At 37.0% G+C, this 19,724-nt stretch overlaps 1 protein-coding gene across 1 annotated transcript in view; it reads left to right on the top strand.

The window, feature by feature from the left end:
• Positions 1–19,724, top strand: part of CD2AP (CD2 associated protein) — a 90,939-nt gene that overhangs the window by 51,555 nt on the left and 19,660 nt on the right. The window contains exons 6-11 of the mRNA XM_006201929.4: positions 792–979; positions 3,124–3,202; positions 3,595–3,689; positions 7,629–7,733; positions 9,217–9,253; positions 10,827–10,889. Coding sequence (XP_006201991.2) covers positions 792–979; positions 3,124–3,202; positions 3,595–3,689; positions 7,629–7,733; positions 9,217–9,253; positions 10,827–10,889 — 567 coding nt within the window. The remainder of the gene's footprint in view (positions 1–791; positions 980–3,123; positions 3,203–3,594; positions 3,690–7,628; positions 7,734–9,216; positions 9,254–10,826; positions 10,890–19,724) is intronic.

The raw sequence follows: 19,724 nt of genomic DNA, 5'->3' as shown, positions 1-19,724 counted from the left end.
CTTTGTCTATTTTGCTTATTTTGAAAATGAGGAGTAATAGTGTTTAATGTTAAGCCTGTGGGTGATTATGTAAATTAGATATAGTTCATATACAGGGCTTAACAAGTCGCTGGCACAGATTAAACTCTGAATAAATAGTAATTACCATTTTTGTGATTGCCCCGGTTGTTCTTAACTGTTAAACTTCAACAGACTCCTTAATTCAATGAACTGAAATCATGTATTTTTCTCTACGCCTCAACCCTCATTCTGAGATGTTTCCAAAATTTTCTTGGATGATTTTCTCTAGAACTTTTTTCTTAGATTATAAATTACTTCATCCCCAAGTTAAACTGATAAGTCTTGAGCTGTTGATTTTTTAAAATAAAAATTTGCTAATATTACCATTTTTTATATTCAGAAACTCTAATTTTGATCAGTTTGGATCATACAACCTTTTTAAATGATTAACTTTATCTCTTTAATGTTTCTGTCTTCCATCATATCATCTTTGTTCAAGAGCTGTAAATTTTGATATGCTCTTCTTAAGGATCTGGTATACTGTGATTTCCTGGCTTTCTGATGACCAATTTACTAATTAGAAATACTTTAAGTTGTTTTAAACAACATTGCAAAAAAAAAAATCCAGTATAAAGTACTTCTTACTCTTTGGGATATTTTGGTACTCAACTACTGTATTATTTTTATTCTACCATTTTTTATTAGGTATAGAGTATAAACCCTATGAAACGGGAATATCAAGGTTTTTGTGATTTTAAGTGTCATTCTTTAAAAACAAACTATTCTTTCAGAAACCGTTTTGACTGGGTCTACCTCACCTTCACCCTCTCCGGGAAATGGGAATGAAGCTGCACCTGGATCAGTCACCCAGCCAAAGAAAATCCGAGGAGTTGGATTTGGAGATATTTTTAAGGAAGGCTCAGTGAAACTTAGAACAAGAACGTCCAGTAGTGAAACAGAAGAGAAGAAACCGGAAAAGGTAGGCGTGATGAGCTTTCCTTAGACGAACGCCATGCATTCTCTCATTAAGCACTTTTTAAAATGTAAAAGTGAGTTTACAGCTCTGTAACCTTTTCTTTTCTGAGATTGCCAGTAATAGATTATGAGATTATGAATGAGAAGAGTGTCTTCACGTTTAAGTGACTTACTTTGACGTTTGATCCTTTATAAAATTGCGTTTTCTTTTTGGTAAATTTAACACACACTTTTCTTAGTGGAAACTTCAGAGTTATCATTGTGTAAAAACAGAAAAGGCAAGTTTTTTTTTTCCTTTTAAAAAAGTTAAAATTATATGTTTTTTTCTTTTAATTTGAAGTAGACCTGAAATGGGCCATTTTAAAATAGGTTCACAGTGAGATGTTCAGTTGAGTAGTCCCTACTCCTGGCCCTCTGTCGGTAGTGGTGAAATCTATGAATTGATAGCCCTAAATGTATGAAGAACTTTATTTTCCACTAGCATGTCACTGGCATTGTGAAGTAAGTGAAAATGAATGTATCATAAATTATAAGGTCTAATAAGAGATTTTAAAATAAACCCTTAAGTTTTTATGTTGTGAGGGAAGTAGCTACAGTCTTTAGAACATTTATTTCAAGTCTCTTGTTCCTGGGGTTACTGCCTTGGAGATTAGATTGAGATTATTTCAGATAAGAGGCCTCTCCCTTGATTTTTAGAGCACCATTTCCCTGGTAGCTCTCATTTGTATGTCTTTATTTAACTCTTAAAATTTTAAGATATTTTAGTGTTTACTTGCCTTTCTTAGTTACATTTCACTTAAACTGTTCTGGTTGGTGCATTCTATTCTAAAATTTTCTCCTAAAATGGTTAGTTTTAACCCCCCCCCCCCCAGTTTGTTACATGTTTTCTCATGTAATAATAATTTGGGTTCAGGGAACAGAACTTGTGCTTTCTGTCCTGCTGCCTTCTAGCTCTGTGGTTTTCTGGCAGTAGGATTATGGGCCTAATTAATTCTTGGTTTTAAAGGAAGCAGGTTAGAGTTCTTGTTTTTGGAATGGTGCTGTGTAGTCATGTAGCAGCTAGGCATGTTTAGAAGCAGTGTCTGCATTAAGAGGGACATAAGGCAGATGATCTGGGGTCCCTTTCTAACTCTAAGGTTCATGATTATCCTGAATAACTTTATCTGATTAACAATCACACCGGTAACCTCTCATTTGCCATTTTTAATGTCCACTGAAGAGTTGTTGTTAGTGAGTCTAGTCTCAGGGTTACCCTGTATGGTGGCCTTGCAAGGCTTGTTTGATCGCTGACCTAGGAATTGGTAAAGTAGGGGCACATTTGCTATGTTTGTAGGTGACACCAGATTGGAAGATATGATGGTTAAATTAAAGTGAGTATCTTAAAAGATAAAAACAGAACACACGGTAAGTTAACAGGATGTTCAGATTTTTAACTAATGAAATCTAAGGTCAAATGGAGTGTTACTTCTGCAGAGAGGGCTCCAGGAAACACTAGTACAAGGTGGACTTACTGTAGGCAGTTACAGTGGACAATTGCCTACTAGACCCTATAGTTACAAGAATTGTGACATCACCTAAATGTTTTCATTCCAATAGCAGCAATGAAGTAGAAAGACTTTCTTTTCATCTCTGTCTCATTGTAAGGAAGTTTAGTGCTGTCTAAGAGGCCACTTTTGGAGTCAGACTTTCTTGGTTCAAATCTGGGCTCCATTACTAAATTACTTTGCATTGTGGGCAGGTGGCTTAACTGCGTCCTAACCTGTAACAAGAGGCTAGTGCGTACTTCATGCAGGTTGTTCTGAGAATTAAGTTATAATGTGTGGAAAGTACTTATTATTAGGTCAGAAATTGGTTCATAGTAAATTTTCAAATACTATTATTATTTACTTTAGAAAATAAATCACAGAATTATGGATAAATCAGAGTATGTTTATTATCTTGAAGATAGTTTTAAAAACTGGAAGTTCTGGGCTGTCATTTAAGTAGCATCTCAGATACTGATCTTTTCCATGGCAGGGTGTTCAGTCACATTACTGACCCGGCTGTACGCACCATAGGGAGAGCTAGGTAACTGTTAATGGAAATTTTGTTGAACATTACTAGCTTTATTCTAACTTAATATAGTTGATGCCATCCTTTCTGTTCTAGCCCTTAATCACACAGTCACTGGGACCCAAAACTCAGAGTATGGAGACAACAAAAACAGACACTGAAGGCAAACTTAAAGGTAAGTTTTTGAATGAAATTTCCATACTAGGAGTGAAGCATGCTCGAATGTATTACTAGATTTTTTTGAAGACATTTGTTACATTGCACTACTTCATCAGAGAATTAAATCCATGATGTAAGCACCATGAGGTCAAGAAGTTTTGTATGCTTTGTTCACTGATGTATCTACTACAGTTAGAACTGTAACTAGAACATAGTAGGCATGTGGTAACTAGTGAATGAATGATTAATGAAATTGTTGCTTAATTCAACATGTAGTATTGGCCAAATTATTAAAGTCATCTGTGAAAGCTTCTAGTGTACGTTTCTTTAGACAAAATAGAGGCTTAGTAAGTATTTGCTGAAAGAGCGAATTTATATAAGCCCCATTATTTACATTCTTTGTTTTAGCTAAGGAGTATTGTAGAACGTTATTTGCCTATGAAGGAACTAACGAAGATGAACTCACTTTCAAAGAGGGAGAGATAATCCATTTGCTAAGTAAGGTAAGATACTTCTCAGTTTTTCAGTGAATCACTTCTTTTATTCATAGAAATATTTTCCAGTAGTCTTACTAGAATGTAAGCTCTAGAAGGACTGGGACTTTGTCTTGTTTATTTCTGTGACCTGAGAACCTGGCACATAGTAAATGATCAGAAATGTTGTTTTGAGCCAACTTCTGTTGTCTGTCTTTGTTATAATTGATCGGTATTGGAAATTATTTTTACCATCATGTTGTGTTTTTTCTCTAACCCCCATGTTTCTGTTCTCATTTCCTATTTTACCTTATACCATTTTTTCCCATCTAATGTTCGTTGCATTGTTTGTAATTAAAAAAGAAGAAAAATAGGGGAACAATGAATGTCCATTGATAAGTAAGTGGTTATGAAATGTTATACTGTGGAAAATGTGCAGCTATTTCAAAGAATTGAGGTAGTTTTATAACTTGAATTAAGGAAAAAGAACCTTAATTATTGGGGTGTGGGCAGAATCCTGTAGTAACTATTTCTAATATAGGAATATTATAAATATTTGTTTTTGCTATAACCCTTTAAAGTGATTTTAGAAATTTCTTCCATTGTTTTAAATTGCCTTAACAGATTGTTCAGTGTGTAATTTAAAATATTTTTTTTTAATTGAAGTATAGTTGACCTACAACACTATGTTAGTTCCAGGTGCACAGCATAGTGATTGGATATTTCCATACACTGTTTTTTCTAGTTACCACTGATGTTCTAGTTACCATCTGTCACCATACACAGTTTTTACAATATTATTGACTATATTTCCCATGTTATGTATTTGATCCCTGTGACTCATTTATTTTGTAACTTGAAATTTGTACCTTTTAATTTCGCTTACCTCTTTCGCTCATTCCCCCACCCCCTCCCCCTCTGGCGACCACTGGTTCTTTGTGAGTCTGTTTCTGTTCTGTTCTGTTTGTTCATCTCTTTGGTTTTTTAGATTCCACATGTAAGTGAGATTTTATGATATTTGTCTTTGTCTGACTTATTTCACTAGCATAATACCATTGAGGTTCATGCATGTTGTCACAAGGCAAGATTTTATTCATTTTTTGGCAGAGTAATATTCCATCACACACACGCGCACACACACACACACACACACACACACCTTCTTTATTCATCTACGGATAGACACTTTAGGTTGCTTACATATCTGGGCTATTGTTAGAAATTCTGCAGTGAACATAGGGGTGCATATATCTTTTCAAATTGGTGTTTTTGGTTTTGGAAAAATACCAAGAAGTGAAATTGCTGGATTATATATGATAGTTCTAGTCTTATTTTTTTGCAGAGTCTCCATACTGTTTTCCATAGCAGCTGTAGCAGTTTTACATTCCTACCAAGAGTGCACGAGGGTTCCCTTTTCTCCAAATCCTCGCCAATCCTTGTTGTTTGTTGTCTTTTTAGGCAGTCATTCTGAATGGTGTGAGGTGTTACCTCATTGTGGTTTTGATTTGCATTTCCCTAATGATTAGTGCTGTTGGACATCTATTCATGGGTCTGTTGGCCATCTGTATGTCTCCTTGGGAAAAATGTCTGTTCAGATCCTCTGCTCACTATTTAATTGGGTTGTTAGCGTTTTGATACTGAGTTGTATGAGTTCTTTGTGTATTTTGATTATTAACCCCTTATGGGATACGTTGTTTATAAATATCTTCTCCTATTCGTCAGGCTGCCTTCTGATTTTGTTGATGGCTTCCTTCACTGTGCAAAACCTTCTTAGTTTGATGTAGTCCCGTTTGTTTATTTTTGCTTTCATTTCCTTTTGGGTAGGAGATCTATCCAAAAAAAATACTGCTAAGACCAATGTCAAAGAGCATACTGCCTATGTTTTCTTCTAAGAGTTTTATGGTTTCCGGCCTCACATGTATGTAAGTCTTTAATTCATTTTTGAGTTTATTTTTGTAGATGGTGTGAGAAAGTCCAGTTTGATTCTTCTGTGTGTGATTCTTCTGTGTGTAGTTGTCTAGTTTTCCCAACACCATTTATTGAAGAGACTGTCTTTTTCCCATTGTGTGTATTCTTGCCTTTGTTGTAGATTCACTGGCCATACAAGTGTAAGTCTATTTCCGGGCTCTCTGTTCTGTTCCGTTAATCTGTGTATGTGTTTTTTGCCGGTGCCATAGTGTTTTGATTACTCCAGCTTTATAGTATAGTTCAGAATCAGGGAGCGTGCTACCTGCAGCATTGTTCTTCTTTCTCAAGAAGAGAAACTTTCTTTGTTTTGACTGTTTAAGGTCCTTTGTGTTTCCATGCAAATTTTGGAATTTTTTATTCTAGTTCTGTCAAAAAATGTCATTGATATTTGTTAGGGATTGCATCGAATCTGTAGATTGCCTCAGGGATTATGGTCATTTTAACAATAGTAATTCTTCCACAAAGATTGCTGCAGGGCCTGGGGGATCCCAGTGCTGGGGCCAGCCCAGTGGTGGGCAAGACTGGCACCCAGAGTACTGGTTGCAGGCCTGGAGAGCGGGGTGGGGCTGATGCTAGCCCACTGGTGGGTGGGGCTGGGGCCCTGTGCAGACTGGCTGCTTAGCTCTGGGGGTGCTGAGACTGGAATTAACCGGCTGATGGGTGTGTATATGCCCTCAGTGCTAATAGGCTAGAGAGAGGATTCCAAAATAGCATTTGCCACCACCAGCGTTCTCATGGTATAATAGGCACAAATGTCTGCTACCAGCTTCCATGACCCCAAGGGAGTCCTGGTTGCCTCTTGCCTCTCCGGTAGGCTCTCCAAGATCAGCAGGTGGGTCTGACCCAGGCTCTTTTCAAATTAATGCCGCTGTCCTGGGTCTTGGAGTATGTGGGATTTTGTGTCTGTTATTCTCTAAAAGCGGAGTCTCTGTTTCCTACCGCTGTCCAGCTCTGGTGCAGCCAGCCTGCGCAGGGACCCAGCCCCACCCCGGGCAGCAACCCCGGGCTGCAGACCCCGGTGTGGGCGCTGACCTCTTACTCGTTCGGGAGAGCCTCTGCAGTGGTGGTCGTCCTGCCATTTGTGCATCGCCTCCCCAGGGGTGGGGGTCTTGACTAGACTGTGTCTCTGCCGCACCAGCCCATCTCACTGGGGCTCCTTCTTTGTGTCTTTAATTGTGGAAAATCTTTTCTTCTAGTCATTCTCGTTGGTGGCTGCTGTATTGTAAATAGCTGTAACTTTGGAGAAGGTGAGCCCAGGGTTTGCCTTCTCTGCCATCCTGACCTGTCCCCCCAGTGTATGTTAATTTTTCATATACATGCAGGTAGGACTGGTAACACCTAATTTCTCGTAGAAGGGTGTGTGGTGTTTGGAAGGAGTTGTAGAAGACTCTTAATTTCTAAAACAAATAAATAATGTGATTAGTTTTTGGTGTATTATGTGTTGAAAAGAATGTTAAGATATAGTTTGGAAATTTATGTTCTCTCTCTGCTTTCCTCTTCCACTTCCTTTCCTTTTTTCCTTTCTCCTCTCCCCCTGAGAAGTTCTTATCCTTGTAAACTGAATTTTTAAATTATTTGACTTACTAAAAATTGAAACTTACTACTACTTGAAGTATTATGTGGGGAATATTTTTTTAGGAGGACGTCACATCCTGTTGAAGGTTTTTTTTTTTAACATTTTTTATTGATTGATAATCATTTTACAATGTTGCATCAAATTCCAGTGTAGAGCTCAATTTTTCAGTTATACATGAACATATATATATTCATTGTCACATTTTTTTCTCTGTGAGCTACCATAAGATCTTGTATGTATTTCCCTGTGCTATACAGTATAATCTTGTTTATCTATTCTACAATTTTGAAAAAAATCTAAACTGTTGAAAGCTTTTATTTTTCCTTGTAAAAATAATGGAACTCAGTATTTTCCTATTTTGTTGCTAACTTTTTTCTTATTTAAAGGTAACCCCTATTTTAATTATTCTTCATCTTGCATTGTAGGAGACTGGGGAACCTGGCTGGTGGAAGGGTGAACTTAATGGTAAAGAAGGAGTATTTCCAGACAATTTTGCTGTTCAGATAAATGAACTGGATAAGGACTTTCCTGTAAGCTTTTCTTGTTCACTGCTGATAATAATTTTAAAAAAGCCCAAAAAACCTCTTGCCAGTATTGCTTAAAAAAACAAGTTTTTTTGCGTGGTTACTGAATAATTTTTTGAGGAGGTTTCAGATTTATGTAATCAAATGAAAGTTGTTTGGAGTGTGGTAAAGCAAACCAGTATATCAGTTTTGTGCTTTATTTCTGTTTTTCTTCTCCTCTGACTAAAAAGTAACCTTAAATTTTATTACTTTATTATAGTTAAAAGAAAAAAAGGCTGATCATACTGTTATAAACAGATTAATACTTCAGTTGTAAGAAATTGTACTTTTATTTAATTTTGTTGAAAAATTTTGTTTTAAGGTACTATTGATCTTACTACTATTCTGTCACTGCATTTTTGGGAGGGCGAGGAGAAGGCTTTACCTCTTGACAGTATTTAATGTGTCTGTCCCACCTCTCACAGTTAATAAAGTGAGACTGAATTGTTCGTCAGCGATCTTTTGCTTTTCTACAACTTGATTTTTTTTTTTTTTGCCTGTGGAGGGATGAATCTGATTAAGTTTTTAAATTAGAGGGAAAGAGAATTTTACAGAAAACAGAGACACTACAGCAAGACAGTCTGCCATATTTGATTTAAGCCAATGCAGAAATCTCTAACCTTTGCAGTCTTTCATTTAGAATAAATTACTAGAGGATAATGTGTGAAGGCTTATGCTGTCTGAGACCCTTCCGTTGCTAGATTTCACTCAGCATTGATTCAGCAACGTTCAGTGTGCTTTATTTTTATACTCATTTTAGTGAACTTTTTTTTTCTGCTTTTATTAGGTGTTTATGCAGTACTGATTATCAGTTATTTTTAATTTGGAAAAACCAAATTCACATACTTAGAAATGTGTCTCAAGTTTTTTAAGGCATTAAATTAAGGCTGAAATGAATGAATGCTTATAAACCCGAGAGAATTTTAATAAATTGAGGAAAAACAGACCTTTGCTTTTAATCTTCTCTTTGAGAGTTCTGAAGAGTGAAAGTTAGATATATTTATTAGCTACTCCATCTTTTTCTTTTTAAACACAGTCTCTCTCCCTTTCCCTGCTACCTTCCTCTCTCCCCCACAACAACAACAAAAAACCCTCAGCTGTTAAACAGGGGTAAAATGGTGCATAGGAATCTTAAAATAGTGGAGGCAGAACAGAACATTTTTGCTCATCAAGATTTTTTAAAGTTTATCTAACTCAGTGATAATTTCTGAAATGTTTGAGTTTTGATCAAGAAGACGTTTGTTCTAATAGAATACGTGTTTGGTCTCTGATCTTTTGTGGGGTTGTTTGGATCTTATTTTATAATTTTTATTTTATCATTTTATAATTTTTGTCAGAGATGGGATGAGGAGAGATGTTTACATAATTTAAGATTATTTACAATCAGAATTTAATTATAAATATTTAATATGTAAATGTTTTACTGTTTTCACTATTATTATTTTAATAGAAACCAAAGAAACCACCACCACCTGCTAAGGGTCCAGGTATGTAAGAGACAGATTATTCAGTTTGCTATTTTTCATATTTTAAGTTCTAAAATAGTGAAACTGGGTCTTCTATAAACCATTGATTTTCTTTAAGCAAAAATCAAATATTATGGTGCTATGTATCAATTTTTTTAAATATATGAAAATTGAGCGTTCATATGTATTAATATTGTCAGTATTTTTTTAAGTACAAACTATAAAATAGGAATCTTAGAAAACAACTTGGATATTTCTGTTATATCACATTTCGGGTTAAGAAAATTGACTAAGCTTAAATCTGTATAGAAAATATATTTACCTAGCTAAGAAGTCATTCTACCTTTTGAGATGCACTCCATTTTTTTAATGTCTCAGACAAATACTGATTATTTATGTGCTCTTCTTTTAGAGTGTGTGATAAGGCTTAAGCAAAGAGAAGTTTTGTTACTTCTTTTTAAACAGTTGAATAAATGATGTTATACCTAGAAAAGTTTTCCAGAAGTTTTGTAATCTCTCTTGCTTGCTTGCTTCCTTCCTTCCTTCCCTCCTTCCTTCCTTCCTTCCTTCCTTCCTTCCCGTCCCTCCCTCCCTCCGTCCCTCCCTCCCCCTCCCTTCCTCCCTTCCTGCCTTCCTCCCTTCCTCCCTTCCTCCCTCCTTCCTTTCTTCCTTCCTTCCTTTCTTTCTTTCTTTTTCTTTCTTTCTTTCTTTCTTTCTTTCTTTCTTTCTTTCTTTCTTTCTTTCTTTCTTTCTTTCTTTCTTTCTTTCTTTCTTTCTTTCTTTCTTTCTTTCTTTCTTTCTTTCTTTCTTTCTTTCTTTCTTTCTTTCTTTCTTTCTTTCTTTCTTTCTTTCTTTCTTTCTTTCTTTCTTTCTTTCTTTCTTTCTTTCTTTCTTTCTTTCTTTCTTTCTTTCTTTCTTTCTTTCTTTCTTCCTTTTCTTACTGAAGTATAGTCAATTACAGTGTGTCAGTTTTCAGGCATCTTTGTCTATTTCTATAAGTTCTAGCCCCCAATTTCTGATTTTTAAATGTGTGGTCAAATTTTTTTTTTTCTGTAAAATATTTGCACTTTTTTAGAATAATGCAGGTTCTTCCCTCTTCTGTAGTTTCAGGTTTGTATTTGCTAACCTTATCCCAGAGCAAGGAAAGCATAAGTTAAAAGTAATTTTTATGGAAGTTGGTATTGGAGACTTATAAACCACTAGTCATGCTGGGCTTTTAAAATTAATTAAAATTAAAAAGTTAATTTCATAGTCGCAGTAGCAGCATTTGAAGTCTCAATAGTAAGTATTGGGCCACACAAAAACAGAATACATCCATCACAGAATGTTCTACTGGATATTGTAGAGGATGTGAACGCCTTTGTTTGATAAAGAAGGAACTGAGACCACGGAGCCATCACTTCCTCAAGATGATAGTGGCAGGTGTAGGGTTCGTTATTGAGCCCAGTGATTCTGGTGTATTGTTCATACTGTTAAACCATGTTTTCATCTGATGTTGTTTTTTAAACCTTTGCTTTTTAGTAGTATGATTATCTTTGTGCTCTAAAGCTATTTTTTTTTAAAGACTTTATTAACTTTGTTTTTTTTCCCTCAGCTCCAAAGGCTGAGCTGATAGGTACAGAGAAGAAGTATTTTCCTATAAAGCCTGAAGAAAAAGGTGAGGCGAATTCTTCCACTTTCAGAAGAATAATTATTCGTTTCATTGTCATTGTAAGGAAAAACTGTCTCTACACTGAGTCATGTACTCTGATTTTAACAAATGTTCATTATTTCCTTTGTAATGCTTATGGTTTTCTCAGAGGGAGTAGTTTGTCAAGATCAATAGGAAATTAAGATTTTACTCAAACTGATACCAGTTTACATTCATGAAAAAGTTAAATCATCACCTCAGTAAGGATGTCGTATTTAATCATAGTTATTTCAAATATTGTGTAAGAAAACGAAGTATTAAACAGTTATACTTTTGTCATTTTTGTAGTGTTCCAGTTGAAATACAGTTTTTTCTTAGGCATAAGAGTGAATTCTTGCTTAAAACATGGAAGTGACTTATTATGTATTATTTAATTTCCACTGCATGTATTTGTCATGTAAACTTGGAAAGACATTCCAAGATACCATAGGAGTTTTGTTTAAAAGCGTTATTTGTTTTGTTATTGTTAATACTTCCTTATCTTTGTACAGGAAGATCTGCAGTGGTTGTATCTAGTAGATGAGGTTATATATATTTGCAAAAACTTGAGTAATGTTTCAGAATGCTTTTGTTTTTACTGCCAGTGTTCTCTCTACTGCCTGTCTTTGAGGTCTCTTGCTTAAAGTGTTAACTGTATTCTCCTAATTGATTTCTCTCATTCTAGTCGCTTGTCTGACTTCTATTTCACATTGTTGCCAGATTCTTTTTTTTTTTTCAATAGACTTTTTAAGAAAAGTTTCAGATTCACAGCAAAATTGAGCAGGAAGCACAGAGTTCCCATGTTCTCCTTGCCCTCACACATGGACAGCCTCCCCTGCGATCAGCATCCTGCACCATGTGGTACATTTGTTACCATCAGTGCACCTCCACTGACACATCATTATCACCCAAAGTCTACAGTTTCCATTAGGGGTCACACCTGGCATTGTACATTTAATGAGTTTGGACAAATGTATAATTTGACAAATGTATAATTGTCATATCATGCAGAACGGTCTGACCTCCCTAAATGCTCTGCAGTTTAATCCCTCTGTTCCCCCCACCCCTGACAGCCCCTCATCTTTTTATTTTCTCCATAGTTCTGCTTTTTTTCAGAATGTCATATAGTCATATGTAGCTTTTTCACATTGTCTTCTTTCACTTCGTACTATACATTTAAGGTTTCTCTGTGTGTTCATGGCTTAATAATAGCTCATTTGTTTTTAGTATTGATTAATATTCCACTGTCTGGCTGTACCGGGGTTTATCCATTTACCTACTGAAGGACATTTTGGTTGCTTCCAGGCTTTGGCAGTTATGAATAAGGCTGCTGTAAACCTTGTGCAGGTTTTTCTTGTGCACATCAGTTTTCAGTTCACTTGGGTAAATACCAAAGAATGTAATTGCTAATTCATATGGTAAGAGTATGTTTAGTTTTGTAAGAAACTGGCAAGTTGTCTTCCAAAATGTCTGTACCATTTTGCATTCCTACCAACAAGGAATGAAAGCTCTTGCTGCTTCACGTCCTGGTCAGCATTTGATGTTGTCACGAACTGATTTCAAGTTGCATTTTTGGTATCTTCTTCTACTTTTTTCATTCACTAGATGTAGTAACCACATTCTTGACCCTGAATGTCATACACTTTCATAGTTTTATCTTGATCTGTGTTCAGCATGGAAAGTTTCTTTATATCTCCCCGTTTTACATTTTATATCTCCCCATTTTACTTAAGAGCACAAGTTTTTGTCCTCTTTGGGGGAAGATTTTCTTGGATATACCTGTCAGTAACTCACTTCATTCTTGGTGCCCCATCCCATCCTTGATATGAAATATGCTTGATAGAAAGGAAGGAACTGATGTTTATTTTGGAGTGCTAGGTGGAGAGGCATAGGTGTGTAGGAGAGAATAAAACAAAAGCTCTGGTGGGCCTATAATAAATCACTTCAGTGGTAACCTTATGTACACGTCCTCCCCCAGGGCCCTAGTCACATCCACATGTGTCATTGGCTGCTGAAGCCCAGCCTGGTTGCACATTTTTAATAGTAGAGGCAGTGAGTCTGTGCTTGCTTTTTCTTGAGGAGCATTTCTTTTGAGTTTCTATTACTGCAATTGTAGAAGTCAAGATCTGCCCTCTTATGTTTCAGTTCATTCATAAGCAGAACGTAACCAGATATGAATCCCCTCCAAGTAGGAGTAAGTACTAATACATTAATGGCAGTCTGGTTTACTAATGAGCAGAATGGGAGGGATCATTTGTGCTGGTGGATATTCCTCCCTTGAGGTTTTCTTGCCTCTGCGTTTGTCACAGATTTTAGCCTGGCGTTAAAGGTCAGCAGGTTACTGTTGCTGGAAAGCTGTAGTCACGTGCTGGGAATTCACTACTGATACATGAGACTACAGAGATTTTGAGGGTACAGTTGATTGATTTCTCTTGAGTTTCAGCCCCAGTGAATTGAATTGTGACTCTTACCCTGTCTCTCTGAAAAAGGTGTGGGGCTCTACTGACTGCAATAAGGCTTTGTCTCTTCCAGAAGGTCATGTGGCTGCTGCTGGTTCCTACCCAAAAGCCCAGGAGTATCATTAATTCACTTACTCATTCAGTGAATTAGAAATTTGAGATAGTTCTTGTTTCCTGAGGTAAGCTTGTATCGCTATAAACTTTCCTCTTAGAACTGCTTTTGCTGTGTCCCTGGGGTTTTGGATCATTGCATTTTCATTTTCATTTGTCTCTAAGCATTTTTTGATTTCCTGAGTGATCCATGGGTTGTTTAGTAGTATATTGTTTAGCCTCCATGTGTTGTGATTTTTGTGGTTTTTTTCGTTGTAGTTGATTTCCTGATCTCATAGAATTGTGGTTGGAAATGACGGTTGATATGATTTCAATTTTCTTAAATTTACTGAGGCTTGCTCTGTGGGCTAGCATATGATCTATCCTGGAGAATGTTCCATGTGCACTTGAGAAGACGATATTCTGCTTTTGTATGGAATTCTCTATAAATTTCAATTAAGTCCATCTGGTCTAATGTGCCGTTTAAGTCTTATATTTCCTTATTGATACTCTGCTTGGATGATCTGTCCACTGATGTAAGTGGGGTGTTAGGATCCTCCACTAATGTGTTATTGTCAGTTTCTCCTTTTAGGTCTGATAACAGTTGCCTTATATATTGAGGTGCTTCTGTGTTGGGTGCATATATATTTACAACTGTTATATCTTCTTGAATTGATGCCTTGATCATTATGTAGTGTCCTTTGTCTCTTGTAACAGTCTTTATTTTAAAGTCTTTAGTGTCTGATGTAAGTATTGTGACCCCAGCTTTCTTTTGATTTCCGTTTGGGTGGAATACCTTTTTACGTCCTCTCACGTTCAGTCTGTGTGTGTTTCTAGATCTGAAGTGAGTCTCTTGTAGGTAGCAAATAATATGGGTCTTGTTTTTGTATCCATTCAGCCATTCTGTGTCTTTTGGTTGATATGATTGTTGATGTGATTTCAGTTTCCTTAAATTTACTGAGGCTTGCTTTGTGGGCCAGCATATGATCTATCCTGGAGAATGTTCCGTGTGCACTTGGAACTGTTTACATTTAAGGTAATTAGTCTGTTTACATTTAAGGTAATTAAAAATATATATATGTTCCTATTGCCATTTTGTTAATTGCTTTTGATTTGTTTTAGTAGTTCTTTTTCTTCCTTTTCTTTTGTTCTCTTTGCTTGTGCTTTGGTGATTCTCTTTAGTGTTATGTTTGGATTTATTTTTCTTTTTTGTGCAAGAATGATTTCCTACCTTTCCTGTATGTTTGCCTTTACCCGTGAGCTTTTCCATTTTGTAATTTTCTTGTTTCTGGTTGTGGCCTTTTCTTTCCTGCCTAGAGGAGTTCCTTTAGCATTTGTTGTAAAGCAGGTTTGGTGATGCTGAATTCTTTTAGCTTTTCTTGTCTTGTAATATTATCTCTTTGTCTTTAATTTTTGACATTTTAATTATATCTTACTGTGCTCCTCTTTGGGTTAATCTTGTATGGGGCTCTCTGTGCTTCTTGAACTTGGGTGACTTTTTCCTTCCCCAGGTTAGGGAAGTTTTCAGCTGTTTTCTCTTCAGATATTTCCTCAGGCCCTTCCTCTCTTTCTCCTCCTTCTGAGGCCCCTATAATGAGAATGTTAGTGTGCTTTATGTTGTCCCAGAGGTCTCTTAAACTACTTTCTTTACTTTTCTTCTCTTCTCTTCTCTTCTCTTCTCTTCTCTTCTCTTTTCTTTTCTTTTCTTTTCTTTCTCTTTCTTTCTGCCTTTTTTTCTTTTCTTCTCTTTTCTTTTCTTTTCTTTTCTTCTCTTCTCTTCTCTTCTCTTTTCTTTTCTTTCTCTTTCTTTCTGCCTTTTTTTCTTTTCTTCTCTTTTCTTTTCTTTTCCTTTCTTTGGCAGTGAGTCCCACTATTCTGTCTTCCAGCTCACTGATTCATTCTGCCTTGTTTAGTCTACGATTGGTTCCTTCCAGTGTAGTTTTCGTTCCAGTTATTGTATTCTTTAGTTCTGTTTGATGGTTCTTTATTTTTTCTGTCTCTTTGCTAACAGCTTCTATCATCTTGTTCTGTTCATCCATTCTCCTCCTGAGATCTTTGATCACCCTTGTGGTCGTAACTCTGAACTCTTTCTTGGGTAGACTGCTTATCTCCACATCACTTAGTTCTTCATCTGGGGTTTTATCTTGTTCCTTTGTCTGGAAGGTATTCGTCCACTGCCTCGTGTTGTTTAAATGTCTACTTGTATTTTTATGTATGTGGCATGTTAGTTATGTTTCTTGACATTGGAAAAGTGGACCTCTCTAAGAGATGTCCCGTGCATCCCAGCCCTGTCCCCTCTCCTCACCCAGGGGCTCAAGGCCAGCTGGTCCCAGGGTGAATCTGGCCTGTGTTTGGGACTTGTGTCACAGATTGCAGGGTGGAGGCTTTCTAGCTGAGTTTGGCCCCCGGTGGGTGAGGCTGCCTATAGGCTAGTGCAGGCTTCCTGGTGGGAGGAGCTGGTGCTTGCCCACTGATGGGTGGAGTTGGGGCTCAGCCCTCTGGCAGGCTGGGCCGTGTGGCTGGGAGTACATCTAGAGGCAGCTGCAAGGTCAGAGATTGTTTGGCCAGTCTGTATGCTGATGGGTGGGGATATGTCCCCGCCCAGCTAGCTGTCTGGCCTGAGGCGTCCCAGCACTGGAGCCTGAAGGCTGTTGGGTGGGTCAGTGCTAATGTCCACGCAAGTTGTCAGCCTCCCGGAAGGAGAGTTCATTCCGATGAACACGCCCGAGTGTCTGCCACCGTGTGTATGTCTCCAAGGTGAGCCACAGCCACCCTGCGCCCCCTCAGGAGACCCTCAAGACTAGCGGGTAGGTCTGGCCCAGGCTGCTATACAAAAACTGCTTTTGCCCTCGGCCCCAGTGAGTGTGAGGTTTTCTGTACAACCCTTAAGCATAAATTCTGCTTCCCCCAGTCCCATGGAGCTCTTGTAATCAAGCCCCAGTGGCGTGGCCTTCAGAGCCCAACACTGAGGGCTCCTCTTCCTGGTACCAGACCCCCGGGCTGGGGAGCCTGACGTGGGGCTCTCTCTCCCACAGGAGGGGCTCTGCAGTGTAATTATTCTCCAGCTTGTGGGTCGTCCCCCCACCGCAGGTGTGGGACCTGATTGTTGTAGTCCGCTCCTCCTACCAGTCTTGTCGTGGTTTCTTCTTTGAGTTTTTAGCTCTAGAAGATCTTTTCCGGTAGTTTCCAGTCTTTTTTTCTGTTGTTGATAGTCACTCTGCAGGTGGTTGTGACCTTGGTGCGTCTGTGAGAGGAGGTGAGCTCCAGCTCCTTCTGCTTCCCCCGTGGCCCCCGGTCACTCAGTGAATTAGAAATTCATAAGGACTGTCAGAGCTGGATCTTTTGTTGTCTTATTCTTGATTCTTCGGTTAGTCATGTATATATAAAGACTTATGGCTTCAACCACCGTCTGTAGTGCTGATTCCCAGGCAGTGTGTGGTTGCATTTATTCACATTCATTGCTTTATTCACATTTCTGTTTGCATTTCATGCTTTCTGCCTAAAATATATGTATATTTTCTGCCTGAAATATATATATATATTTTAGGATTTCCTTAATGGTGGAGCACATTTTGTTTGAAAATATTTTCTTTTCTCATTCTTGAAAGATATTTTTGCTTTACATTGAGTTCTAAGTTTGCAGAATAGTAGGTTTGGTACATAATTCAACATACTGTGTGAAATAGAAGTCTTGGAGTATTTACTTTACATCTTTCTTTAGGAGCATTGTCTTCCTCCTGTGGGTTGGTGAAAGGAAAGCTTACATTATAAAGAGTAAAAACTTTGGAAAATTGCAATATAATAAGAAGGTGTGTATTTTCCAATTCATATTGCTGGCTATGGATTCCTAAATCAGTGTTCCTTACGTTACACAGTGATTTGGAGATGAGTGCTGAAAGTATGCTTTTAAAGTGCTAAGTACTCTAGAATCTTGGTATAATAGTTGACACTAGTATGGAATGAAAATGAGGATTGGTGTGTTAAGGCTCCTTTCAGGATGCTGAACTCAAATGCCTTTTCATCTGTGACATGTCTGTAGTCTTAGGCTCTGAGTGAGGATCTGTGGTAGGAAGGATGCTATTGTATTTTATATTTGATGTGCTTACCAAAAAAGAAACAATAGTTAGCTCTAATGTTCTACAAAGAACTTTGTGATATTTGTAATATATCACTCCAGCTTGAACCTAAAAATAATCTTGACCTCTTAAGGAGTAGCTAACAATATTCTTTATTTATTATATTTATCTACACATGTAACAGACTTTTAGCCAAATGTTAACCGTGCAAGAACATAAAATCAATGTGTATGTGTGAAGCACCTGGCTTCTGGTAGTTACTAGGAGGAGTAAAAAATGAAACGGAGAAAAAAAAATTTTTAAGTGACATTCAGACAATTGCTCGTTGAATAGTTGACATGCATAATAATGAGGCGGTTGTGAATATGTAGACTTAGAAAATAGCAGAATGTATTGACTGGAAATGTGAAGGTGATTGCAGGCTATAGAAAGAAGATGAGAAGAATGAGAGAAAGCATCAGGATGTGGCTGTAGGTCCCTAGGAGGAGTTGCGAGAAACTAAGCTATCTCTAGAAAGGAGCTTGGTGTAGTTGTTACCTCAACCCTGGCTGTAGCTTAGAGTTAACCGGATGTCTCTTAAATGTATGCTGATGCCTAGGATCTTATCCAGAATTTTTATAGAGTAGGACTCAGGTGTGAGTGTCTTTAAAGGTCCCCACATGGTTCTAAACTGAAGACAAAATTGAGAACCACTGGTGTACAGGCATACTTTGGAGATGTTCAGTGTCAGTGGTCATTAGAAATGCAAACTAAGACCATGCTGAGCTGCCCCTTCACACCCCCTAGGATGTCAATGATAATAATGATAATAATGATGATAATAATAATAATAATAATAAAAACTGGAAATATTGGCAAGAATGGAGAGATTGGACCCCTGGTGGCCCTGGTGGTTGCCAGGGCCTGGGTACGGGAGGGAGTGGGTAATAACTGATTAATGGGAGCAGAATTTTCTTTTGGGCTAATGATAGGGTTTTTGAACTATATGGAGGTGGTGGTTGCAAACACTGTGGATATACTAAATAGCATTGCATCATTCACTTTAAAAGAGTTAATTTTATATTATGTAAATTTTACATCAATAAAAATAAATAAATCTAGGACTCAAACACATTGCCATCATGTATTAGTGTATTAGTTGATTTAGTCATAGATATACCAGGAGTGGTGAATCTTATTTTTGTAACTTTTGATTTCCACAAATATTAAATGTGTTCTTTTGTTTTAGACTAACTTACGGAATTGAATTGATTTCAAGCTGTTATTTATATACCTGCTAAAAGAAGTATATTCACTTAATCAGTGAACTTCTATTGATCATTTAATATTTTCCCTGATGTTTTATATAAAATACCTTTCTTTTAATATTTTCTGGAAATTTAAGCTTGGCTGACCATTAGAACTCTGATACTGATGGTTCTCTTGATTTATGGTTAGAATTGGGGAGTTCTGGCTTTCACTCCTGGTGGCGTAATTATATGATGAGTTTGTATAGTTTGAGGCCATATAAAAATGGACTTTTGTACTAAATGATGATGATGTTTTTCATAGACTAAGCTATATTTTCAAATGATCCAAGAAAGCTGTACAAAAATGATAAAACTGAAACAATAGTATTTTAATTAATTATTTTGTGTGTGTGTGTTGGGGAGGTAATTAGTTTTACTTACTTATTAATTTTTAAAAAATTTAACACAGTTACTGGAGATTGAACCCATGACCTCATGCATGCTAAGCATGTGCTCTACCACTGAGCTATGCCCTCCCCCCAGTGGTGTTTTATATTTTTATTGTTGTTAAATAAAGTCTGTAATTTTGAACAGGGTGTTTAACCATGGCCTGGAATGTTTGTCAAGATTCATAATCAGTCTCTGACTAATATGAAATTGTTTGTGGTCCTGTGATAGACATTCTCTTCAAAGTCCTAGTAAATTTTGAATATTACTCAGTATTCTTAGGAGTTTCTTATTTCTGCACATTGGCCTGTGTTACACTTTTTGCTGATTGCTGTATCATGACAATCTCATATGTGCACATGTATTAATTTTAATGGCTGTTCTCAGTACCTGAAAGATCAAGAGCTAAGTATGTCACTACATGTAGAACTATGTCTTTTTGATGATAAAATTGTTTTTATTAACACGGCATGACATTTTTCTTAATGTTGTTTCTTCCAGAATATTTTCTTACCTATTTTG

The sequence above is a fragment of the Vicugna pacos genome, chromosome 20 (assembly GCF_048564905.1).
Source record: "Vicugna pacos chromosome 20, VicPac4, whole genome shotgun sequence".
Taxonomy (NCBI): Eukaryota; Metazoa; Chordata; class Mammalia; order Artiodactyla; family Camelidae; genus Vicugna; species Vicugna pacos.
The sequence above is the reverse complement of the archived record's forward strand: the minus strand, read 5'-3'. Positions and strand labels throughout refer to the sequence as shown.